Consider the following 26846-nt stretch of genomic DNA (forward strand, 5'->3'; position numbering starts at 1 on the left):
AGTGTAAGCAATGCCCTTTATTCCTTGGGAATATATTGAGCACCAAGACAATATTTTGTATCTAAATAATAAATGTATCCATTTATTCTGTGACACTATAAAAATGCAGTTAATGTTGCCAAATGCTGAGCACCCTCTGTTTTTCAGTAAAGTCTTCTAGAGCCAAAAGTCTGAAAGAACACTTGAATATAAACTACAGAGGTATTCCCAAATGGCCAGGATACTGTATGAATAAAATTATTGTGGTATGTGGGATTAACTACTAACTTAGAGAACAGAATGAAGGTGAGAATTGTTTCTTCATTGTGAATTTGTTTTGGTTTATTCAGAATGTTGCTTGTTTGCTTATTTGCATTTAAAACAGAAGCCTCTTAAGTACTAATATGCATTATTCAAACATAAAAAGAGCTTTAAATTATTTTTTTACCTTTTAAAATTTATTTTAATTAAGAACAAACAGCTGAGGAATCATTTTTTCCCAGAGCTTCATTTTTTAAGTAATCAGAGGATTAATAAGAAAACATTATCTGAATGTTGTTACTGAACACAAACTAGTTGAATATTCAATATAATTGCTACAGTTGCAAATTTTGCAAGCTAAATAAGAATATTTTATATGTGCACAGCCCAAGGATTAAAAATGCCAAGATCAGGATTAAAAAAAAAAATTTCTGTGTGCCATACTGTATACACAACTCTTTTCATCTATGTATTTTTTTATTGTCATGCAGAGAAAAAAGAGCAATAAAGTGACTGCTGTAAGTCACAGTACAGTTGTGAATGAAACTATTGCAAATATTTCCAGTTTTCTGAATTCTGTACATACAATTATCAAAAAGCTTTTTAATTACTCATATACTTTCCCAAGGTTAGTTTTCAGGAAAGCAGAGAAGATCTAGAAGTGTTTGTTTTTAAACCTGCTTTGCCATTTGAAATTTCATAGCATCTAGAAAAGTTCCCTGTGACTATTAGGAGATATTTTATGTTTTGGCCATGCATGTACACCTTTGTCATAATTTATTGTTTCAGTTTCTCTGGCCACATTTCATATTTCAGATGTAAGCAATAAAGATCTAATTATTGAGGCTACGTAAAATATTTTTATTTGAAAAACTTTTCGTTTGAATCATGTAATTTCATTGTTTCATTTCATGTTTTACATTCCTTTTATGGAACAGCCCCAAAAAAACCTGAACATTAAACTGGGAATGTTAACAGTTGCTGTCACCCACACTACCTTTGCAGTGCTTTTCATTTTTGATGCTGGACCTACCTGGTTCTTAATGATCCTGACCCTGATTAGCATTTGCCTTAACTGAAGGGAAGATGTATTTGGGGTTAAGGCATTAGCCTAGCTTGAAGAATTTGCATCTCAGTTCTCTTTTGAGTTTTATGGTTCATGTTTCTGAGACTTCTTTCCTGACACGTAATGATTAGAAAAATTGTTTAATGAAACAAAGCATCTGTAAATCATTAGAAGAACTAAAACTCATCAAATATAATGAGGGCTTTGACAACAACTCTGCTTTTGGCAGCTCTGAAGACCTTGCCCTCTTCTGGCTGCACTGCTTTGAGGTGCCAGGACTTTCCTTGCTCTGCACAGTGGCATCTGCAGAGGTCTGAGCTGGGGAGGATGGTGGGAATTACCAAGTGGGGCTTTTCCCTTACACTTATCTGCCAGGTCCAGAATGCTCTGTGTGTTGCATACCTTAATAATGTACAACTCTGTGAAAACATATTTCTATTTGTGTATAGTAATATCTATTTCTAACTTTAATTTCTAAACATATACGGAGAGAACAGCTCTGTGTTTTAATTAAGTTTTGATGAAAAAAAATTACCTGCCTAAATGATCCATAAAATTCTAAGTAAAAATTAAAGACTTATCTAGCTTTTTCTGTGAGAAGCAGTTAGTCATTTCCTGGTGCAAAGAATAACAAAATTACTGACTTTCCCATTATCTTGGCTCATTTTTGTTCGATGCCAGGTGGTTGCTAGAGTTTGACAAATGATTGATTTGGTTTCAAAGGGTGCTTGAATTGCACAAAGCATTTTTCATATTAGAAAAGACATGGTCATTTTTTTCTACAGGTTTTAAGATTTATTGCCTTGCACAAGTGTTGTAAATTAGTTTGTTTGCTATTTATTTTCTCTGGATTGCTGTAATTCATGTCATTAGTTGAAGGGCAAGTTTTACAGATGGTTGGAGGGATGGCCTTTTATGCATACACCCTTTCATATTTATTTATTTTTTAAACACTGCTGCAGGACTGCAAGTCAGATGGGTAGATTGCTACTTCCCATTTACTCACCCTTCCTTTGAGATGGAGATCAACTTCCAAGGAGAATGGATGGAGGTCCTGGGCTGCGGGGTCATGGAGCAGCAGCTTGTTAACTCAGGTACTGAAACTCCTTTACTTCATTGACATCTCTGTTAGCATCCGCTTCCAGCTCCACAGCCTGGAATGCCCCTTCTACCCTGGTGAGCACAGACATCTCTGCGGGGCAGCTGCCACAAATGCTCCTCAGGTGGAATGCAGCCCTTGCACGCTGTGATTTGAGGGCAGCAACTGAGCAAGTGACCTGAAGCCTGCAAGCAGAAGGCTTGCCTTTTATTTTGTGCAGTAAGGAGACAGACAGATGTCAGCTTTAAAAGAGAGCCTGCAAGTTAGGGCATGCGGCGTTTTTTCTTTCCCAAGAGATGTCAAGTGCATTCTTAGTAATGATTTAGAAGTATCAATAGCAAATAACATCCCTTAATATCTGGAATATCAAAATGCTTCTCTATATCTAAAACACAGAAAGAGGAATGTGGTATCTTTCATATTGCTATTTGGTTGCTGGGTAAATGGTGGGTCGCTTTTTTCTTTTGTTTTGTTGCTTTTCTCCTCAGGTTGGTTACTTATGAGATTGTAAATCGCATTAAAAGCAACATCATTTATTTTAATCGAAATTATTACAGAGCAAGGTCACCTGACCATTTTGCTTTCTAAAACTGACAAAAAGAAATTGGTGAATTTTTTCTAATTATATGGAGAATTTTGCATGCTTGCTTTGTCGTGTACTGAGGATAGGTGATTCTTAGTAAGCACAGGACGGTCGACATGTGCTCAGTCCTGTGTTGTTCAGTGTCTTCCAGTACTATTTATTAGGTATGTGAGCCTTTTGGTATATGATCTAAATGTTTAATTCCAGCAAGTGGGCTTTCAGATAGCCAGCACAAATGTAACACTGTTGATTTTTTTCCCATTGGTTTGCTAAGCTATTCTATTTTCACATGCTCTAAATTCTTCCTATTACAGACCAAGTATGATAACTACAAAATACTTAATTTTGGCACCATCTACTTGGCACAGCTTATTTTCCTCAAAGTTTGCTTGCATTTTAATGTGATCATTTTCCTTTTAGAAAGATATCTTCTTCCAGAGTTTCCCCACAATGAATTAATGATTTATGCTAATGTTCTCTCAGGTTATTATCTTCATAGTGTGGTAAATACAATACAGCTTCTAATCAGTCTCGGAAGTGAAAGACTGCTGTGTAATATTGTTTCCATTAGATGTAACACACCAGTGTCCAGGCTTTCTCCTTCAAAAGCTTTTATGTTGTTCAACTCTTATGATTAGGATCCTCTAATGGGTGGGAAAAGAACTAAACTGTGTCTCAAAACAATTACTGTATACATTTGTGTGTGTGTGTGAATGGATATACATGAAACACCAGAGGTTTCCACAGCACTTTTTTCTTTTTTTTTAAACTTTCTCATGCGTGGGCTTCTATAGAACTTTCTCACCCTTGAAATTTCACATTTTTTAAATGTTAGAACAGATCAGGATTTTCCAGGGGAGAGCAGCCAGCCTCATTCTTAGTCATTCACTGGGATCCAGTCTTCTGGACAATTCAGATTTTCCATGTTAGCAGCAAGCAAGACTTCTGTTGCCTTCGTGTGTAGATGAGCAAGTATAATTAGTAAAGGCTGCAAGTACCATCTTCATTAAAGCAAATTCAGCTATTATTTTTTAAGAGTTGTTTGCATTCAGGAAAGTCTCCTACAACAAAAAAAATGTGAAGAATATGGTATTATTTACTGTTTTCTAATAGTGATAATATTTCTAACAGTGGTACTATTTTAAAGGAAAAACATAAATCCTATTACAGTGTTTTTATGTAATCATTAATAAATACACAGTACTCCAAAGATGCACTGCATTGTAAGGGGTGATGTTACATGTTCCCCTATGGCTGATGATATTTCACTTCCTGGTTTTATCTGCTTTCTTTTTCATCTTTATACCTGAATACATAACTTTAATAGGAGTGCTGTGTATGAATTTCAATTTAAAGAAAAGGGGATTTGTTCTGGTTAATCCTGGGAAAAATACAGAAACCTTGCAGTATATTAGAAAGTACTCTCATTTTTAGGTCCATGATGAATATACAAGGAAATTTTGTGGCTCAGTAGAGCCAATTTCAATTAACAGCACCCAAGGTATATATTTCTGTTTGTTACCTAAGATTGGTGAAACTGGTGTTCATTGGTGGATGCCCAAGTTCCAAGTCTTTATGGAGTTCTACAGTTCAAACCTTTGAATACAGGACATTGCTTGCTCAGAGGCTGTGATCACTTAGTGTTGCTTAGTAACTGTGAAATTGGAAGCAGTTAGGGTGTGATCCTTTGCTGATGGAAATCAATGGCAATGTTCTCAGTGCTCAGTGTTGCAGAATATGTTGCTGAGGACAGAAGCAAGTAAATTGAACTAAAGTTTACCTCAAAATCACGAGACTATAAGCCAAATAATTTAAAAATAAAATCAAACCTAAATATTCTTCCCCCCCACCCCAAAACAAACCCAAACTCACAAACAACAAAAAAGAAGATAATTCTGAAATGTTTTTGCTAAGACTTCTCATGATGTTTTTAAACTCCTGAGGTACACAATAAAATAATGTAAAGGTGGCACATCAGATCCATCCTCAAGTCCAAGGCATTTCTGTATCATGATGACTTCCCAAGCCAGTGCCTACAGGTGAGTAGAACAGGCATGGTTATACTGATCCTTCCCTGATACACTCCTGCAGCTTCTTCAGCTGTTTCCTGAGCTGAAAATGGCACGTTTGCCTTCAGTAGTCATTGTGGAATTTTCTTCCATGCATTTCTTGAAATATTCGAGTCCCAGTAAACCTTTACTCTCTGCAATGTCTTAAATTGCCTAACTTGCATGAGGAATCACTTCTTTCTTGTTGTGACCAGCAGCTTAGAGATACAGTTAGAGCTCTTCTGTAATGTGAGAACAGTTAGTGAGTCTCTCTTTTTCCTTGTTTAAACCACTCAGTGTTTGTTTAGATTTCAGTTGTAGGCCTTGTCATTGACTTCTTTCCAAGCCAAAAGGTTCTGGTCAGGCAGTCCCTCCCTATGTGGGAGCCTATCCATATGTTGAGTCATGATCACTACTGCCTGCATATTTTCCAGGCTTCTTTTTTTCATTTTCTTAAAATTCTTAATATTAATTTTGCTGTGTTGACCTTTAATGAGCCTTGAGTTGAAAAAGAAGGTTGGGTTTTGGGATCATGACTGCTGCAGATGTAGACTTTTTGATGCTAGTAGATGGTTGAAGCATCCTGGTACACAGCCAGACCTTCAGCTCTGGGGGGCAGCTCAGGTTGTGGTCTCTTTCCTAAAGTTATGAGCCCTGAAGGCTGCTGCATTTAGTGTACCAGTAAGAGGAACTGATAGAACTTTCTGCTGTATGCAGATTTTTCTACCTTTCACATCAGAAATTAACAGTGATATTTACAGTCTTATGAAACTGATTTTATTTATTTATGGTCTTTAAAAAATTTATTTTTTGTCAGCTTAAAAGGAGTAGGGAATGGTGTAGGGGCTTAGAAGAGGAAATGTCAGCTGAATTTATAGCAAAGGTAGTTGTCCTAGTTTCTTGTAATTTTGTGAATATTTCTAATAGAGGAAAAATTGCTAACCTGTCTAAGCATCTTCATTGAACACTGTTGAACAAGACAAAAGGAGTTTGCATAAGTTCTTCAAATCATTGCTTTTGTTCTAAAAGTATGTTTTAAAAGGAAGGTTGTTTGCCACAAAGCCTTGAAGTGTAAGTCTGCCATTTGGAATCCCTTTCACAGATCAGTTGCAGGATTTTTTCCCAAAATTCAAATAGTACTAGGCCCAGGGCTGCCACCTTCAGCCAAATACAAGGCTTAACATGTAGAACTTGTTTGGCTTAAAAGCTGCAGTAAATAAGTCTTGCTCTTTCTTTACTCTTTTATTGAACTTCATCGAAATTGCTATTTGAGTGGAAGTAACAACTTTAAACTTCTTAACTAGTCCACTCCTTTTTTGTTTTGGCAATAGGATTATCAGTCTGGACAGTTCTCAATGGATAGCAGGTTAGCAGAAGAATTATGTCAATGCTACCTTGCAGGCACAGGATTTTTTTTTTTTTTGGTCATTTTTGAATATGTTCCTAAATGAAATATTAGTTATGGGTGAGTTAGGTTCATATATCAAGCAGCAGGAGGTATTTTTGACAAGAGGAAATCTAATCTCTTTCATCTATAGTTTTTTGGTTTTTTCCCTTCTCAGCTCTTGCCTGGTAAATTACATTAAAATGGTTGAGCAGATGGTGCATGTGGCTTCAGTCATGTGCCAGCCCATGTTCTGTCTCTGCTAACAGCTCTCTGTGGGGACCTTGAAATAGTTAATGCTGTATGTGTTTGTATGGATGTAGTGTAGAAGGGTAAATATAATGCATTTAATGCCTGAAACCCTTCCAAGTGAAATTAAAGTTACAGAGGTATTGGTGTATCGAGCATCTGGGGCCTCCAAAGAACATGAGGTAAAACTGTTGGATGGACTGGTTCTTCCCACAGGAGCACCCAGAGAGATTTAAATCTGCTGCATAAGCTTCACAGCTCCACATCCCAAATCTCTCAGGGGTCAATTTAGGTCACTGTCTCCTGCACAGCCACACTACTGTAAGATCTTGACTGTCCCAGCCCTTCCTGTGCTTACTCCCCTGAGGCTGCTCTGAGACAGCAGTGTCATCATTCCTGGCTCGTGGGCTGGAACTGAAGTGCACAAGAGGCTGATAGGGATGCACACTGCAGACAGAGAGTGCAGCTGCCTTAGTTAAAGTGAGCTTTCCTACTGTCCTTTTACACTCAACAGAGAATGAAAGTCTTCCAGTCAGATGGAAGCTTCCTTTTGAATGTGTGGAGCTTTTTGGATCAATCTCCTCAGTGGCCTCTTTCTATGTCTGACATATGTGTATATATGTATAAAAATTAAATACAGAATGAGACAAATAAAACAAATTGATGACCAATTAAATACAGAGTGAGGCATATTTGGCCTGTTTTAATTTTGGTGTGTGGTTTTCTGCATACACACACACACACACACAGAGTGTAAATCAGAAAAAACTGGTTGTCACATCTGGCTAAGTTGAGAGACCTTCTGTTGAGCTGGCAGCCACTGAAATTTTGCATTGATTAAACATGGAGCTGGTGTGGAGTTGTGGGCTTTTAGAGAAAGATATGATTGAATTTTTCTCTCTGTTCTTCAGATGTCATACAGATACCCACAAATGTATGGATGTGGTACATCCAGAGATGTGGGTACCTAAGACAATGCTGACCAGTTCATAAGGGAATAAGTAATAGGATGGAGGACCTGAATTTCCCTGAATATCTGTGGTGTTCCACCCTGTCTGTATGAGGAGAGGAGCTGTGATTGTAGTCACCTGGGTGGCTACCAGCAAAACATGTACTTGACTTTTAAACAGTTTATGTAAAGGCCCAGTCATGTAAGTTGAGAGGGGAGAGTGTCAATAAGGTGTTCTTAGTTGACTACCACATCTCTTGACTAAAGGAATCATCTACAGCAGGTGACAGCAGCAATATTGGCCACTTCTTAACATCTTCAGACTAACAATTAGTGCCACCCTCCTCTGTGACTGCAAACATAACTGCTGCTTCCCTAGGCATCCCAGTCCTGCAAAGGGAATAGATACAGCACTACTACATAGTTACACATGAGCTGAGCTGTAGCTTGGGATTTAAATTTTGGCAGGATTAGATCTGGACTCTTAGGACTTTAAAGGTTCAAGTTTCTAAAGAGCATGTATTTTAAAATTGAGATGACTCTTATATAGAAAAGTTATTTCTTCTAACTTCTTTCTACTCAAAGAAGAAATTGAAGAGAGCTTATTACTTGTGTTTGTATGAAGATTGCTTTTTGGGGTTGATTTTATTTTGGTTTCTTTTGAACTGACTGGAAGGAAGTCCAAGTCTTGCCTTGATAAGTAATCCAAAACACAGAAATGAGTTATACAGAGGTGATGTTCTTGTCAATCAAAGGGTGCATTGTTTTATTTGTTATTTGTTTCTCTTGTTCTGACATCTCTGGCTACACCATCAGGTGTGTGTATTGTTTTATAAAGTTAAATCTTGCCTCTGCCCTTCCCTTTTCCATGTCAAGATAATTTGCCTGTTGTCTTCTTCATAATTTACCACTCTATTTTTAAAGTTGCTTTTTCATCAGGTTTTTCATACAGAAGGAACCCATAAAAATTTTGAATCGTTGCTTTCTCTGATTTTATTACCTTTGATAGATTAATTATCTGTATTAAAGTTGGTATTCTTCAAAAGAATTAATATAAACTTGCTTCCAATCTGTAGTGTTTGTATATATTGAACAAATACAGTATTCCATTTTATAACAATTCTATTATACCTATTCCTGGGAAATGTTTTATTTGTTTACAGGGATATCTTATGGAAGAAAAAGTATAGGATTGATTCTTGGAAGTAAGTAGTTAATATAAAGCTTGGATGGCCATTTGAGTAGTGGTTTTATATGATTTTTCTAGCTTAGTGTTAAGAGTAGTAGTGCCAGTAGACTTAGAAGACAATTGCCCTTTCGTGGTGCAAGTTTGAATTTTTAGTTGGAATATAAGTTTCTTCATAATTTAAGAAATTATGTTGTTTCTTTTTGTTTGCACAAAAATGTGACAAAGGGTTAACTCAGGCTAACACAAACTTTTAAATCAGCAGGAGTGTTTATTTGACTGACTGACTGACTGACACATCTTTCTGAGTAAGAGCTCCTCTCAACATATTTGAGGCCTGTTTTAGTGCAATTGAAATCTAGAAAAGAAAAAAAGAGATAAGCAGTTGCACCTTCCAAAGTTTCTGTTGCCTTTGGAGCAGTTTGCCCATGTGTATGCATTGCTTTTCCTTCCCTTAAGTTTTTTAATCAAAAGTAAATTAAAGGTTTAGTAATTCACTATGATTTGTCTCCTTGGGATCCTGTAGGAGGACTAGAGCACCACACACAAGAGAAGACTAAATAATGATGAATATAGTTTATTAAGCAGTTCCCTAAAAGAAAACGGTACTCTCAGAAACCTTGAAGAGCAATTTATGGCACAGAAATGGTGTTTCTCTTGGCTTTATTTATGCAAATGAAAATACATCTAAATAATACTATTGAATTACTAGGCTGTTATAATGGTGAATGCTGAATGTTTTTAATCATTCAGGAGTTGGTTCAATGAGCCTAATATAATTTGTAATTCCTCATCAGGCTGGGATACCCTCTGGGTGTTTTTGTTACGTTGCAATATTCATTTTTGCTGTTCCCAGGACATTTACTAGGACTACCCAGCAGAGGCTGGAGAAGAGATTTTACAGGCATGTCTCTTAACTCTCTGGCTCTGATACACGAAGCTTAGATGAGACAGATTCAGTTCAGCTGAGATTAGATCAAGCATTTTAGGAAGTACTGTTCTCTAGATTGCAAATGTGATCTTGATTTCTCATTTCTGGAGGGCGATGCTTTGGTTAGGATCCTTCTGTTGTGCCTTGTTTCTTGTCTTTGAAGTTGGTAGTTGGTGAGAGGAGTGGTGAATGCAGGTCTCCTGCTGGAGCTGAACATGCTGAACCTCTTCCCCCACTCTGCTCTGCCAGTGTACTAAGAAAACAGCAAATCAGTTGCAGTGGATGATCAGCCTTCAGAGCTCCATGCCATTTATCAGTGATGAGTGAGGCTCATGTCTTTAGAGGACAAGGGGTAGGGAAGAGGAAACCCAAGCATGTCACATAGTTTGAGAGAGAGTGGCGGATTCCTAGTGCTGCCAGTCTGGCTGTGGCAGCAGTCCAGGCTGAGCCAGTGGCACCAGCCTCCCATGGCTCATTCCTGCTGGAGAAGAAGGGATTGCACACATGTCCATGTGCCAGTGCATACTGATTCACTGCTGACCAGGCAGACTGAGGAATCGCACTGTTTGAATCACATGTGAGCAAACACACAGCAGCTCAAGAGCCAGGGCTGGGCCTCTGCTTCTCTGGCATTGCTGCCTGCCAAGAGAAGAACCTTGCATGGTGTTATAAACTCTAGCTTTGTAGAAATATATGTCAGCCCCACTGGTGCCATTTCTGCTTGTATTACAAAGACTACCTTAGCTTCAGTTTGGCTTGGGCTTTGTCTTCAGACACCCAGATTTACTTTCCTGTTCAGCATTCATAAACAGGAAGTGCCTACAAGCAGTAGAGAGGATAAAATCTACAACACATGAATAAAAAGGTGTTCAGAAGGTGATAATGCTGTGATGGATAAACATTTTTCCAGAAGGAAGGAAAGAATCTAGATCAGGTTTGACACTTCCATGCTGCTGGAGGCAACTGCAGCATAGCTACAGAGAGAAGACAGCCTGTTCCAGGCAGTGTACCAGCTAGTCTGGGGCAGGATTTTCTGGTGTACCTGAAATGAATTAGGGAAAAATGTCAGCCTTTATTAACACTTTCCCCCCTGTAAATAACTTGACAGATTACTAATAGATATTAAAGCAATATCTCTTTCTTTCTGACCAGAATGGATGTCATAAATTATGTATTCTGATGACTATAAAGTGAGCATCAGTAATAAGTTTGATCCTTAATACCATGGCAAAGTCTGAGGAAACTTTTGTGTGTAGCAACAAATGGAATGTAATAGGTAATCATGGAAGTCATCTTGTATCTATTTTCTTTTTTGGCCAGATGGAGAGTAGAGGCGGGGAAAGCGCTTATTTGTTTCCTTGCTTTTGAGTTCATTGGGATTATTAAAAAACTTTAGCTGAATATTTGAAAATCTAGGCAAGTTCTGTATTCTCTACGTAAAAGTATTGGCTTTATCAAGAAAAAAAAAAAAAGTTAAAAAAAAAGATCCTGATTAAAAGTCCCTAAACTGGTGGCTGCTGTTTTAGAACTGTTCATGTCCTCATGCTGCAATGACTTTTATTTCTACTTTATCTTAAAATTATGGAGAGACAGGAAAAAGTAACAAAAGAACATGTTTTCCAGCCCTGAAGTTGCTCATTCAAAAGTACCAGTCTTCTTTATTCTAATGACAGAGATTGTCACCAACGTCGTAATTCAGAGCTTTTTCTGTTTTGTTTTTTTTTTCCCCTTTTTTTAAATTTTTTTTTATTTATTTTTTTTTTAAAGAGTGGATTCACTGTGTTTCTTTTAGAACAATGATTGACATGAAATAGCAGTGGGGATTATAACAGAAGAAAAGTTAGTAGGATCTACTTAAATAAGGCAAGGGACTCCAGCTAGGGCTTTGACTGTACTAGCTGAAAAGTATTTAGCTAATGAATTATTCCAAAAGAAAAAGTACAATAAGAAGAATCCTTTTCTCATATTAGTTCAGAATTGCTTAGCATGTTTCAAAAGTGATAGTCAAAGATAAACTCTTGACTGGGACTCTTTTTTCATCTCAGGGAAATATAGTCTTAATACAAAACTACTCATTGTGACCAGCAAAAACTATAATTGCCAGGATATCTCTGCTACTGTATTAGAACTCATCATACCACAATCAAGACCGGAGTGGAATTCCTCACTTTCCAAGTGCTAAATTGCTTTATAGTCTTATTGAATAAAAGCTGGTGATCTTAGAAAGAAAAACTGTACAATACCTGTATTGCCACTTGCTGCTGCTGTTTTAATTTACTTCATAAAGAGCTGGCAGTTCATGTTATACAGGAGAGTTTGTTTTTGCTAGGGTTCTCTGTTTGCAAGATTGTCCTGTGCCCCTCTTGTGGTCATTTATTTACTTGTCTGGTTCCTGAAGTTCTGGCCATGTTCAGAGGCGGTATAATAACTGGGTTGCAGGTTTTGCACATCATAGGCATGTGAGCAACAGGAACAAAGAAAATGAGAATTTACTAGAGCCACTCCAGAACAGGAAGCTGGAGCTCACTTAAGCCATATGAAGATGCACTTAATTGTGCCCTAGTTTTAAACAAAAGTTACTGTAGCTACATTGCTCTCAGCTTTCACACATCACTAGTGAAGTGGAGCAGACTGTGCATAAGCACTTGCTATATTCTGCATATGGCTGAGTGGAGGAGCTGTTAGCAAACATTAGAAAAATGTTGTAGCATCCTAAATGGATACCCAAGGTTGTTCTGTGTCATATATGTGGTTTTATAATAGTATCCAAGTGATGAGAGTGATGCCCTGGTGTCTGCATTGCTTTAAATGTGACCCTATAATCTGCTGTCCTAGTGGGACAAGGAGCAAACTGCTCTTTTGTTTTGGCAGCATGTGATGCTGAGCAGACTGGCTCTAGCTCAAAAAAAGTGTAGTTTGTGCTGTTTTTGTTTCTGTGCAGGTAGTCAGTACAAAATGATCTTAGTAGAAGCAAGCCTGTATATCCTGGGGTGGAGAGAAAGAAGTACTCAATATGTATGACTGTAATTCAGTGAATAGAAAATAGAGATTTTTGTGGTGCTCCATCAGTTCTTCTGTATGTCATCTTTGTGGCTGTCATAGAAGCACTAAGCCTTAGAAACAGGAGAGGGGAGAGGAGGAAAGCGTGCAAGATCATCAGTGGACATTCACATGACTGATGGCTGTTTTTTTCTTAAATAATTATTATATTACACAACTTCATAAGCATGGATACTTTGAAGGAACTATTATTTAAAAACAAGAGGGAGTGCAATTAGAAGATGAGATAGATGGAAATTTGGGTCATCTAACACCAAGCATAGGAGCACTTGCAGTCGTAGTACACCTGGTCATTTCCTGTAGACCTCTGTGGCTACTCTTATGTTGAACAGAAAATGCTCTCCTGTTCTTTCTTCTTCTTCATGGATCAATAATTAAATTTAAAAAAATTATCAACGCTCAGAGCCCTGTCCCATTCTGGTGTTCTTTGTTAAACTGACCATTCAGTTTTTCAGAGGAAGGGAAGGAACAGCAGCCACTTACAACAGGCATGCCCAGAGCTTGAGATCATGATGGCATTGTTTTTGTAGATTAAATTAATATGATAATTCTTAGAGGTAGAAATGAAGTTGCAATCTTAAAAAAAACAAAAAGCACATCCTTTGCTTATTTTCAACAGACAGCCTCCTGTCTTTTTTCTATGACACATGCAGGTGTGATACTCAGCAGTTAGAGAAGATCGTTAATTCTTTCCTTGAAAGGCTCAATTTTGAAAAAGCTTGTGTTCCCCTACAATGACCTTCTTGCTGCCTTATGATACTCTGCAGGAAGAGAAAATCAGCAACTTTTTCCTTGAAAGACTCAAATTTGAAAAGCTAGAGTTCTCCTATAGTGACCTTTTTGCTGCTTTATTCCCATCTCCCTTTCATTATTTCTGTTCTCCTGGGGCTTGAAGAAAAATGCATACACCTTAAGTTAGGGAAAAGCTCTGTGATGGTACAATTCACAGGTGGAGTTTAAGGAAGGTGAACTAAGGGACACTGAATCTGTAATTTCTTTTATGTGTTCCACACATTTGTGCAATACAGAGCTGGAAGGGCCTTCCCAGGCTCCCTGGAGACACCCAAAAGCCTTCATAGCACAAGAGAGTAATTGCAGCAAGTATGCTGCCATCTGAAGGACAACCCTAAGAAGATTTTCAAACCACAGCTGAGGAAACTGTGTCAAGGTAGTTTGACAGCAGGGGAGGTGCCTGCATGAGCTCATCAGCTTTGTTCTCCAGTTCTTGTGGGAGTCTTGTGCAAGACACTGAATTTTGAGGGCTAAGATTTGTTTCAGGCATTGCTTTACTCCTAGTTATGGGCTTATGGCTTGAACAGTAAAGGTGTTTGACAGGTGATTGAAGGCCTCTGTTGACAGTCTGTGACCTAGTCCATTGACTTTGATTTTCTTGCTCAACTGTTCTTGTAAAATGACAGTTTTACTTTGGGTAATCCAGTGTACACACATGCTTTCCATGTCTGCAGAGGTGTGAAATGGAAGCTGAAGCCTTGCTCTGGGACAGGCAAAAGGCATGAGGAGTCATACTGAGGGTAAGGGTGGGATTGGAATAAAATGCTATGTTAGAAATAAGTAGGAGCAACAGAGCACTGGTGAAAATGAGGAATAAGAAAGATGTAGTAGCTGTTTCTTGACATCTGAAGTTTAAGATATAGTAACAACTGGAACTGGAACTGGAATCAGAAAATGTTTGAGGAATCACAATCTTTCTGTTTGCGTAGTTTTTCCTGAATGAAATTTAGGGGATTTTGGTTTTGTTCTGATACAGACATGTCATCTGAAAACCTCAAAATAAAGCTGTAAAGTCTAATGGCTTAGAAGGGATATATTTTCCCAAGACCTTGCATTCTTCTTCCACAATCCCTTAACCTTATTAGACTGCAGTCTTCCTGCAGTGGAGTCTGTGTTGGGTTGATGTGGCCAGAAATGTGTATTCTGTCACCATCTGTTGAAGCCAGGTGGGGCAGTGATTCCTTATCTCCATGGCACATACCATCTGCTAATGGGCCATCTTTAAAACCAGCTGGGGCAATCATCTTTATCTTTTCCACAACCCATCCTTCCTCCAGGAAGATATCATCTGCTGATGGGCCATTAAGTCCCACTGCATGACTGATAAAATTACATCATCCCATTGGGAGATGCTCCACCCAGGGGGAGGAACCAAGCCTTTCCTACCTAGATAAAAACTGATATTTTAGACTGCAAGATACCTTCTTTCCCCTGGATTCCAGAGGAAAACTGGACCTTTCCACATCATCCCTGGACCTTCAGTGGGAAACTGCACCTTCTACAGGAGCACTGCTCCAGCTGAACCACATCTGCCACTGCAGGAGGATGCAGCCATCATTTAATGGGACTGCTCCTGACTGACAGGGTGTCAGGTTGTATCCTGACTTTGTCAGGATTGAGATTGTTCTTTGTAATACTGTATTTCTATTTTAATTTTCCTAGTAAAGAACTGTTATTCCTAATTCCCATATCTTTGCCTGAGAGCCCCTTAATTTCAAAATTATAATAATAATTTGGAGGGAGGGGGTTACATTATCCATTTCAAAGAGAAGCTTCTGCCTTTATTGGCAGACACCTGTCCTTCAAACCAGGACAGAGTCCTACCTTACTGAAAACTCCTCAAACCTTACTGTTGGTCATCATGAAAATACCCTTATGACATGATACTTCAGAACCGTAGGTGCCATAAGTTTGAGAAAGCAGTAATGTATAGATCTGCTAGCAGTGTGTCTTCTTCAGCTGCTGAAGTGCATTCATTTGAAACCTCTGTCTGATGAATTCATTGAGTTTGTTTTTTTTTTTTGGTGGTTGTTGGTTGTTTTGTAGGGGTTTTGTTTGCTTTTTAAGGCATGTGGAGAAAACATAATGGAGAGGAACATTGCTTTTGACTATTCGCAGTGATAGAAAAGTGGCCAGTCTTTGTTATCCTGCTTAGGTGCCCTCTGTTGGACAATAATAAAAATGGTTCTCCTATGTAGCAATTCTCAGCAGTATGCCTTTTTATAAAGGCTATATTATCAGGCACATTTTACAGAAGGGGAAAGTGTGACACTACTCAATTTAGTGACTTTTCCCAGGTCACCTTACAATCCACTCAGAGAGAGGCTGGCCTTGGTTGTACTCAGTAAGGGCAGCATTACTGCTACCTTGTCACCTTCCACTTGGAGAGTAACTCATCATGTGTTTCTTTTGTTGGTGCTTTTTCATTACAGCACCCTTTTCTGAACATTTCAATTAATTCTGAACATTTATCTCTGGCTCAGAAAGCTTGCTAGTGCTTGGGGTTTGTTTTTTGTTTGTTTGTTTGTTTGTTTTTTTACTTAAGAAGCTCTGAGCTGGGGGACAAAACAAACATTCAGTAAAGTATGTCCCAATGTAATGTGAAAGCTCCCTGAGATTCCTAAGACTTTTTTTAATATGACAGCATATAGGGCTTGTTTTCCTTTCCTGTAGCATGTGATTGGCTTGGTGCACTTGGACTGATGCATTAGAAAAGGTTTGGAAAATCCTCTGAAACTGTGTGTTAACAATTTATCTGGAATTCAATGGCACTCAAATTCCATGGTAGTTTATATGATTAAGTGCTGTCAGACTAGGCAAGATGCATATGGGGTATTGTTCTTTGTTGAGATGATCATTGACTACCTGAGTTATAGCTGCTGAAACATCACCTGTAGCCATATCATTGCATGACTACAGCTTCTGGTCTTGGTGGCTGGCAAAATGCCTTAGCCACCAGATCCTTAGATCTATTCCTGTTGTAGAAGATTCTCATATATGAAAAAAATTACTAGGTTTTCAAATCAATTCTCAAACATTCTAAATATACTTGTAGTCTTGGTTCCATCTGCAGAATGGTATTCAATTTCATATAGTGATATACCATTTTTCTCTGTCCTGGTGATTAGTAATCATGTACATGAAGTATGTAGCACTTTTTCTGCACTGAATAAGATTAGATCATAGGCATGATGCTTACAGCTAAAAATTGATTTATTTGATTTGGTGTTTCCTTTCGTTACAAAACTTGCATAGTTAACTGCATGGAAGGCATGATATCTTTATTAAAACTATTCAGTAGCGTTTGCTTTAACTTAAGATCTCTGTTGCAGTTATAGTCTTATTCAATTTACTGGTATATGAAATGGAGATAATAACCTATTGACTTTTCACTGTTGATTCAGGCTTGATCAGGAGTTGCAAAATGCTGTCATACCTAGCAATGGAACTCAGTCAGCAATTGCAAAGTAGCCTGGGAAGTCAGCAAGTGTATTCAGCAGACCTCTGGCTGGTAGAAGTAGAGTGGCCCAGCCTTGGATTTTAGTGAGGAGTGGGCAACCCATAGCATGGAGTAGCTTGTAAGTAGGTGCTGAATGTTGTGCTGTAGGCCTGGCACAACACTTTGGAAAACAGACACAGCCTCTGGCTCCTGGGAAATGCAAAACTAAGCAGGTCATGGGAAGAGCTGTCTGATGTGGAAGCAAGATGTTGATGAAAGTCTTACTGTCAGCATCCTGTCTCTTTGCAAAGGACCATCATCTAGCCTCTTCTGAATCCCTATCAGCATGCCCAGTTTGGGATGGAAAAATACAGGCTTGGTATGCTGCCCTTCTTAAGGGGCTGACCTTGTTTAGTTCAGGTATCAGTGATGGCTGGTAGAGCTTTTCCTCCAGCAAAAAGGGTTACTTAGATGCTGTGCTTCCAGAGGCAGAGCACCTGTGCTGTGAGGCTGGAGGGGTTTTTTAATGCTATTAATTGTATCAGTGCAAGGAGTCCCCCAAAAAGGATTACTGAGCATGCACTGAGCAAGTAAAAATACAGAAAGAATCCCCACTGCAGAGCTCACACAAACTAGCACTGACCTGGCAGCTAATGAGCAAACAAACGAAAAAATGTTAGAAAAACTAATATAAGTTGTCACCTTGGGTTTTTAAGGTAGTAGTCTTCTGAGTGTTACTGCTCACAATGCTGCCACTCAGACTGCTCAGAATAATGTCCCTGCTTCAGTGTTATCCAAAGTCTGCACTGCAGCCACACAGAGGAGACTTTTGCTGGGCATTATTTTACTAGAACATTTTTATATTATTCTTTTTACTGACTTGAAGATTAAGATATATGCTGACTAGGCTCATGCTGAAGGGTTCTGCATTAGCTCTGATCAAAATTTAGTACCACTGTCTACCATAAAAATTCATTTTGAGAGGTATCCAACTTGAACAGTTCCAGAATACATTTGTCATTGTAGCTTAGAAGCATTCAATGTTTTTGATGCATTTTCAATCACTGTTTACAGCACTGTAATGTTTTCACAGCACTTGGCTTGGCGGCTGTGATCATTTGCTGCATAGGTGGGTATTTTGTGTTTTTGTTTTGGGATTTTTTTTTTTTTTTACTCTGCCTAAAACACTCTGTTTTGCAGCAGCTGTGGCTTGATCTCATCAAGGTAAAAAGACAGCATTTTTATTGCTGCTGCAAATCTTTCTGCACTAGGTGCTTATAAGTGCCTAGCAATACAGCAGCCTCAAACTCAGCAAGAATGGTTGCAAAGAGTCTGTGGGGGCAAAGTGAGACTAATGCCTATTTCCATCCCCTCTGGTGAGAACTGCTAGGAGCAGAGAAAACCCCCTCTGTCCTCCCCAGCACGTCAAAATCCGTCAGCTAGCTGCTAATTGCCTGTGCAGTGATTCACATGCCATCTGCCATTGCTGGGATCTTTTGTCATCTCTGGTAGGCTATAGGCAGTTCCATAAACTTCATCTGGTTCTTCTGTCAGTGACACCGGCTCAATGCAGTGTGGTAATAGCAGCAACACCGCTACGTGCAGAAATTAATTAAGGGATTATTTGCATGTTGTTCACCCTTTCCTTTGGTTTGAGAGGGCAGTATTCTTTGGGATAACGAGAGGGGAGAAAAAAAGCAAGGAAGGTTATTCCAGTTGTGTGCTACTAAGTGTTCCCCCATCCTTGCAGAAAGCAACTCGTGGATAGTGGGAGAAAGACGTGAAAAAGAATAAAAAGCGCAGGGGATAATTCTGTATTTGTGCATCACCCCCATCCGCGGCCCGGGCGGGCAGAGCAGAGCGTGGTGCAGCGGCGGGGAGGCGCGGTGCCCTGCCTGCCCTGCCTGGGCAGCGAGCGGGGACGGCGCCCGTCCTGCCGCTACTTATGTAACCATTGCATAAGAGTGCCGGTGCTGTGGCTGGCAGGAACTTGTGGGAAGGACAGGATTTTTCCCTCCCTTCTCTGTGGCTTGAATCAGAAGCCAAGTCTAGGATGGTGTTGTTTACTCCCCTGTGTAGCTGGGGATTCTCTCTCCCCCGCTCCGAGGGAGCAAAGAGGGTCCTGCCTTTGTTTAATCCTGCCTTGTTTTGATCTTAATTCTTACTTTTCTCCTTCTTTTTTGTTTCTTTTTCCTTTTCTCCTTTTCCTGCATTTGTATTTCAATAGTCACTATTGGTGCTACTATAGCTTTCAATAATTAAATGTTCTATCAGCGTTTTCTAAAGCCACCTGGGTGATTGCTGAAATGCCACCTTGTTTTAAAGTGGTCTCTTCAAGGCAGAGGTGCTGCAGAATCTCATCTGATTTTTTCCTTCCCCCATTCAAGCCTTCTTTGGGGATGTATGATCTATACGTATGACGTCCCAGGCGCATAAAGCAGCTCAGTATATTAATGTGTTTGGAAACGGGGTGGCGAGCGAGTGGAGAACATGACATTATCCGATCGGTCCGTTCCAGGCTGCAAACCCAATACTGGTTTTTGCAGGGACCCAGGCGTACACCATTGGAGGGTGTCGTACACCTCCGCAGTGAATAAATTGCTGGGGGAACACGAAGTCAGGAGGTGACTGGGAATGCCGGCCGCCTCATTCCCCAGAGGAGCTCTTGGCCAGCTGAGCTGGGGTCACTCGGTTCACGCAGCTTGCACAGGCAGCGGCACTTGTGTTCCATCCCCGCCCTCCCTCCCAAGCGCCGTGGCACTGACGCTTCCCGCTGCTGCAGGGCTGCTGCTGCAGCGATTTGTTACGTTCTGCTGGTTCCTTGGCGTTGAAGCACGAGGGGAGCTTTTGGCTCGCCTTTTCGTGCCTTACGAAACGCGTGTCATTACCGGAGAGGGGAAAGGCGAGAGGGCTGGCCGGGGTGATGGGAGCCGCGCCTCCCCCAGCCCGAGGGCTCCCCCGGGGCGGCTGCGGGCAGGCAGAGCCCCACCAGCCCTCCCAGATGGAGTTTGCACGTCCTTCCTCGCCCCCAGCCCTCCCCTCCCTCCCTGAAGGGCGGCAGCACCAGCGCCGAGCTCGCCCCGAGGGCGCGGGGCTTTGATGGAGGCGTGTGCGCCGCTGGCCGCCGGGGCTTCGCTGGGTGCCGGGGGATTTGTCCGCAGCATATGCGGTGCTGTTAATGATTGAAAAATTACCACAACAATTAGTCATGGATCGCTGAAGGCAAGGCCCCCAAACGGTGTGGACAATGTGATTAAATCCGTGTATGTGACAATTAACTCTCCTGCAGGTTTATCCACCGAGGAAATGGGAAGAAGACGGACATAAAAAAAATGACAGGCGAGAATAATGTGGCAGAATGGACCCGATACAGCTGGCACTATCAATTTTAATCTGACACTGAATTAATCACACTTGGATTAATCCTGTTCTTATTGCACCATTCTGGTTGCCTGTTTATTTATATTCCTCCTCCATTGTGTGCTACACGGAGGCATGACGGATTTAATTCCTGTCCGTTCCATGTTCTTAAATTTAAAAGGCAAATCCTTCAGTCATGCTGTGTTTGAGGTAGTCTGTGGTGCAATTATCTCATAAAAAATTAGCAGAGTCCAGATGCACCATACCATGAATCCCCTTCTGTATCACAGCTGAGTAATTCTCAATAAATATTTGTTCACCCAGTATTCTCACTGGGTAGAATACTCTGTCCAGCCAGCCAGACATGCAGACACACAAGAAATGCTTTCCTTGTGCATTTGTGTTGTCATTGGGTAAAATTTGGTGCACGTTCATTGGTGGTTCTTGTGCTCATGATTTTATTTTGAGGGAGCAAAAGCAACACTTTTGTAGTATTTCTATGTTATGTTACTTTCCAGACGGGAAATGGAAGAAGATCTGGTACACAAACCTGAGAGGGCAGATATAGAAGATCTGGCATAGAATTTTTGAAAGATTTAGACTTTTAAAGGAAAGGAAGGACCAATGTTTGCCATACCCTGCTGAAGCCTTGAAGGAGAAACAGTGTGTATCAATAGACAGTGTGCTGAGATTAGCCAACTGTGTGCCTCTTCTAGCACAGAAATAGGTAGTTTGCTAACTGTGCTGTTGCTGTGCCTGCTCCCTCACAAGTCTCTTGTTCACAAAATGGCAAATGCCACTTAATGGATTGAACTAGCCACATCTTAATTTTGCCTGTAGCTGCTGCAGACCACTCTCTTCTTTCTTCTCTCATCATCAGCCATTTCCTGTCTTTATTTTGTAATCTCTAACGAATTCATTGTAACTTTGAACTCAAGTTGACTGGAGATGCTATATAGATTCAGTTTTACTGCCACATGTTAATACTGTGGTCTGCAATGCCTGACATTTTAAACGTTCAGATTGCTACTCTAAGTGTTGGACCTTTCCTGACTTTTAAAATCCTAGTGAAAACATGAGCATACATAACCGTGTTCTTGAACAAGGTTACTTAAAGGCACAAGTGTTTCCATTAAAAATAAATAAAATCCCTGCTCATTTAGACTGTCAAGGTTATTATCCAGACTCCTCTATTATCAGTAATAGGAAAACACAAAATAAGGTGTAGCTGAACCATCTTTTAGAGTTAATGGTTCTTGTCCTGTTGTTGCCACATAGCACAACCTGTACTTCTGTTCTGACCTGTGGGCTTAACCACAAAGAAATAAGCAGGTCCTGTGAAGTCAGTGGGCAGTAAATATATCGGGGCTGTGCTACATAATTCACTGCCCTAGGGAACCTTGTCTTTCTGCTGACAATGTGGCTTTCAAAAGATTGTTCAGGGGTAGATGCATGAAACTGGAGGAACTGGAAGATGTGAATTTTACTTCCTGCATCTATTTCTGTGCAAAGGTAGCACACTGATAGAAATGTACTAAGTAAGGTCAGAAGAAACTCAGTCTCGTACCTCTAGCACAGCAGAAGATTTGCAGTACGTTCTAGTCTGAATCTCAGCCTCGCCCTCAGCAGTAGTATTGGACATCATAGCTGAAGTAAAGCCAAATTTGAGATTGCAGTCAGAACTGCTTCTTTCATTGTGTTTTTCAGTCTTCCAGTAATTTCTTCCACTTTATATCTTCCTGAATCTCAGATCTATGTCTGGATTTGGTTGCTGTTACTTTTTTTTTTTTTTTTTTTTTTTTTGGTCATCTGTTTAAAATTTTCAGGGAAATAAGAACAAAAAGTATTTTGAATGGGGAGGGTTTGAAATCATTTGTCACCAATGTTGGTGCTGGAAAGATGTGTAGTAAGTAGTGGATATTAGGTCTGTCTGGCAATAGTTTGATTGTCCAAAACAATAGAAAACGGGTTTCTTTTGGGGTTGTTTTTGGTGATGGTGATTTGAGTTTTTTAAAATTTCTTTTTTCATGTGGTAAGATCGGTTTTAGGTCCTGATCTGTTCATATCTTCTGGCAGCTCAGAGGAGGAGCTGGGTGTATTACAAACTTGTAGCAGGGGATTGGTAGCTCTGCTGAGCGGCAGGAATAAAAGTGACTTTACATCAATATCAAAAGACTGTCTGTGCAGGTGACACAAAATGCTAACAATATTAATTTAATTTCTTCTCTTGTCTTCTCCCTGCTCCCCCATTCCCCTGGTACAGTCTGGTGTTTTGCAGTTGAATTTGCTGCTGTTTGATGGATAGCAAATACTTGCTGATTATGTAACTAATTGACAACTATGGAAGTTACTTCTTTATTAAGCAATTTATCAAGTGTTTAGAAGACCATTTATGTAGACTCTATTAACATAACAGCAGTAGTTGAGTACATTGGTAGGAGGAAAGTGTGAGGTGAACTTTTGAAGCAAACTTCTTTTTGTTTACTCTGAGGCTTCAAATCACAGGGGTATGATGCATTAAAACATTACTGCTTTGGGCTTCTTACACTAGGTGGTCATTGGCCAAATGCAGACTATATTTTACACCGATCAAAGTTTATTTAAATTTAATGAAGATTCATCAGACTGATTTGGTGTGCCTGCTTTATAAGTAAAGCAAGACAGGCTTAAGTTGGGTTAGCAAGAATTGAGCTGCCTTGTGCAGTTACAGCCTCAGTAAGTGCTGTTGGCACACTTGAAGCCATGAGTGAATGCTCTGCAAGTGGCAGTGCTCGTGATCCATGTCAGAGCCCTGGGCGAGGGCATTGTTGAGCATTTTGTGCATGTGGGGTCAAGGAGCGTGGTGGAGTGTGTGCACGTGGTGATTGCTTGGATCAATGTACAAATCAAACCCATGTTTGCTCGCTGGCAGAAGAGATGAGTTTGGAATGGAAATGAGGTAAGAGGCCTGCCAACAGGAGAGGGAGTGTTCTGAGTGCACAGAACTAGAGAGTGAGATGGTGAACTCCCTGGTACCCAAACCTAAAGCACTGAGGGGCTTTTTCTGACCTTTTCAGTGAGAGTATTTCCTCTCTAGGTGATTTTCAATTCATGGTCTGCAAAGAGGAATATTTTTTTTTATAATCTTGCCCCAATATGTGTTTTTCATTTCCTTTTGCATACATGGAACTGGAAAGGAATAGTGTGATGCCCCAAGTACTGAAAATTATCTTAGTGTGGTTGTGAGAATAGAACTACTTAAGGTTATTCAGTGTCAAAAAGAATATAATAATCCAAGCATCCTTCTGAATCAGCACAAGGGGAAGCAGTGCACAAGGAAAAGGCCCCAAAATTTTTGAATTAAAACAGTTGATAAAGTGTTCACATTCTTCTTTCCGGTCTCCCCTCCTAAGTGAACCTAAATTTTACTTTTTCATTTTTTTCTCTTTGAGTTTTGGCTGCAAAACACTATTTGGGTGTGCACCTGAATGTTGCATATTTCTTCTCAGAGGGAGAAGTGACAGTAAAGTGACAAGAATGAGTGCTGGGTTGAATGTGTGGAGAAAACGCCGTGCTTCTGTGGGTGCAGAGTTAATAGTTCTTTTATGAAATATGTGGATGTGGATTCCAAAGGCTCATGGCATTGCTAATGTACCTGTAGCTTGGCCATCTTATGAAGAGCAGTGGAGAGGAATATATTTGTTGACTCAAATATGGGTGCCTGTAGTTAATAGTGATGTGCATTCACTGGTAGTTGCAAGCCAACTCCAGTCTGGAAGCCAATAAAAACATGACAGCATTTGCCAGTGCCTTTACCAGTAAGTTCTGTCTTTCTGGACTTTAGGTTGCTGGACTATTGCTATTAATTCAAGGAGAATTTGAACTGGGTAGGAAGTAAGGAGACATAGAATCACAGAATCAGAAAATGGTTTGGGTCAGAAGGGACCTTAAAGATCATCTAGTTCCAACCCCCCTGCCATGGGCAGGGACACCTCCCACTAGACCAGGTTGCTCAAAGCCCCATCCATCCTGACCTTGAACACTTCCAGAGACAGGGCTTCTGCAACTTCTCTGAACAACCAGTGTCTCTCCACCCTCGCACTAAATAATTTCTTCCTAATAGCTAATCTAAACCTACTCTCTTTTAGTTTGAATTCATTCCCCCTTGTCCTGTCACTACAACTCCTTGTAAATTGTCTCTCTCCATCTTTCCTGTAGGCTCCCTTCACGGACCAGAAGGCTGCAATTAGGTCACCCCAAAGCCTTCTCTTTTCCAGGCTGAGCAATCCCAATTCTCTCAGCCTTTCCTCATAGCAGAGGTGCTCCATCCCTGTAATCATCTTTGTGGCCTCCTCTAGACCCCCTCCATCAGTCCATGTGGGCACCCCAGAGCTGGATGCAGCACTGCAGGTGGAGTCTCACTAGAGGGGAGCAGAGGAGCAGGATCACCTCTCTCAATCTGCCACCTTGAGGTTTCTCTATTTGGAGATTGTTTTCTTATCTTCTTTTGGGCATCATGTTCGTAGTCATTAAAGCAATTTTTTGCCATGTGGAACAAACACTAAAGGATGACATTGCTATTCCCTGTGGTAGTGCAGAACAATTCCATATGGTCTATTGAATAATTCTAATTGTAAGAGTTTAGACCATCCCTTGGACAGATTTCATGCTCTGTGGACACTGTTGTATCTACAAGTGGAGATTATTATCTACAAGGGTGGAGATGGGGTGAATGAAAAGGCAGAGATCTTATTTTACTCAAGGGTTGCATGGTGCACTTACAATACTTTTGGGATGTAGCAAGCCAATGCAAAGGACCAGGTTCCCAGCTATTACTTCCATAAAGTTCTTATTTTCTTTAACCAACATGGAAAGAGAGCAGATTGCAGACAAAACAGCCAAAATCTGATCTTTATTTCAATAATGTTTCTATTAAATTAAATTGAGAATAAAGTTATCATTTGTTATTTGAAGCAGTTGTAAAAAAGCAGACATTATATAGAAAGTATATAAAAATGTTTATTAGTGTATCTATATGTGTTTATATATTTGAGTACATGCACACATAAACTCTTCCTATTCTTTTTTGAAGTGCCAAAAATGTTTTCTGCAGATAACATCCAAATAAAGACTGTGGGTGTTAGTATTAGCCTTTCTTATATGTGTATGTGGAATTGAATGATTAAAGAAGTGGAAAGGAAAGATAAATATTTTGTTGTAAGCTGTCTATTTGTTTTTTACTTATGTTAATGGGTATAACTAACTAATGTATTTGAAAAGCCTGGCTTATTTGTATCTAGTTTTATTACAGAAAAACTGCTGTTATTAAACTTGCAAGGAGCATATAATATAAAAGCCAGTATAAACTTTAGATCCTCAAGGTGCATATGCTACAACCTTCTGAAGACATTGGTAAGTAGGGTGCAGATTTTCAGGTGATGTGCTCTTTGACAGACACCCTCTTTGTGTGTTCTGTCACACCATGACAAGCTAGTCAATTTTGTGTGGGTATGAATTCGTTATTACAGGCACAGAAAGTGTTTATCTTGGTCTTGTTCCTATAGTGCCTAGCAGGAATCTTAGAAGAAAGAGATCTGGCTGTATAGATTTTCCTGGTAGCACAAGTATCATGTGGTACTAGTGAGCACGAGGCAATTCACCTGCATGCTTCTCTATTAGCTGTACACCTCCATAATTACTGCAAGAAAAAAGAACCCAAATACTACAGCCTTGAAAAAGGTGCTTGACATGTATTTTTGAAGCATAAGAAATTGCAGTTGCTAGTGCAGTTCAGAGGTTTATATGGACCAATGCTTATATACTTGGTCTCTGTGTAGTCTGACACACAGAGTGCATTTGGTTTTTATATTTCCTCACAGTGCACTGTGCTGGGCATGTAACTCTCAGGAAATGCAAGTATATTAAAAATACTTTTAACACTTGCCCTTTCCTACTCAAAGCTGCCTTACAAATATCCACCCTTCCTAAGCAGAAGTAAATTCTTTGTCTGGCTGATTAACTAGGAAAAAAAAATCTCTTGGAGACCTTTGCGAGGTCATTAGTGAAGCTTTCTCTTCAGAACATGAATAAGCCACCTGCCTCTCATAGCCCAAGGGAGCCTAAAGGCAGTGTGTGTCTTGGAGCACACAACAGAACAGCATCTGCATACTGCCAGACTGATCTGCTAATAGCCAAGGGAGAGAGAGAATTGATGCCAGGGGTGAAGAGAAATGCTGAAGCCTTGCGAAGTGTTAAGCAGTGCTCACCTATTTATTAGACAGCTAATGCTGCCTGTAGCGTTACCAGTGGAGGATAAAAGAAGTGGGCCATGTTGCAGATTGTTAATTGGTCTTAGAGCTGCATGTTGTAATTACTAGCTTACTTTCTTCTCTACAAAGGAAAAAAAATATCCCAGAAGGGTCCAAAACTGAGACTGTTTTCATCTGCTAAAAAATCATGTTTTGTTTTAAATATTTCCATT

General features: G+C 39.9%; 1 protein-coding gene across 6 annotated transcripts in view; it reads left to right on the forward strand.

Moving 5' to 3' along the window:
• The window catches only part of FARS2 (phenylalanyl-tRNA synthetase 2, mitochondrial), a 227042-nt gene that overhangs the window by 66817 nt on the left and 133379 nt on the right, over positions 1-26846 (forward strand). For all 6 annotated transcript variants that reach the window (XM_056483598.1, XM_056483596.1, XM_056483600.1 and 3 more), the window contains one exon: positions 2269-2400. In XM_056483598.1, the coding sequence (XP_056339573.1) occupies positions 2269-2400 (132 nt within the window). The remainder of the gene's footprint in view (positions 1-2268; positions 2401-26846) is intronic.

This window comes from Oenanthe melanoleuca, chromosome 2 (assembly GCF_029582105.1).
Source record: "Oenanthe melanoleuca isolate GR-GAL-2019-014 chromosome 2, OMel1.0, whole genome shotgun sequence".
Taxonomy (NCBI): Eukaryota; Metazoa; Chordata; class Aves; order Passeriformes; family Muscicapidae; genus Oenanthe; species Oenanthe melanoleuca.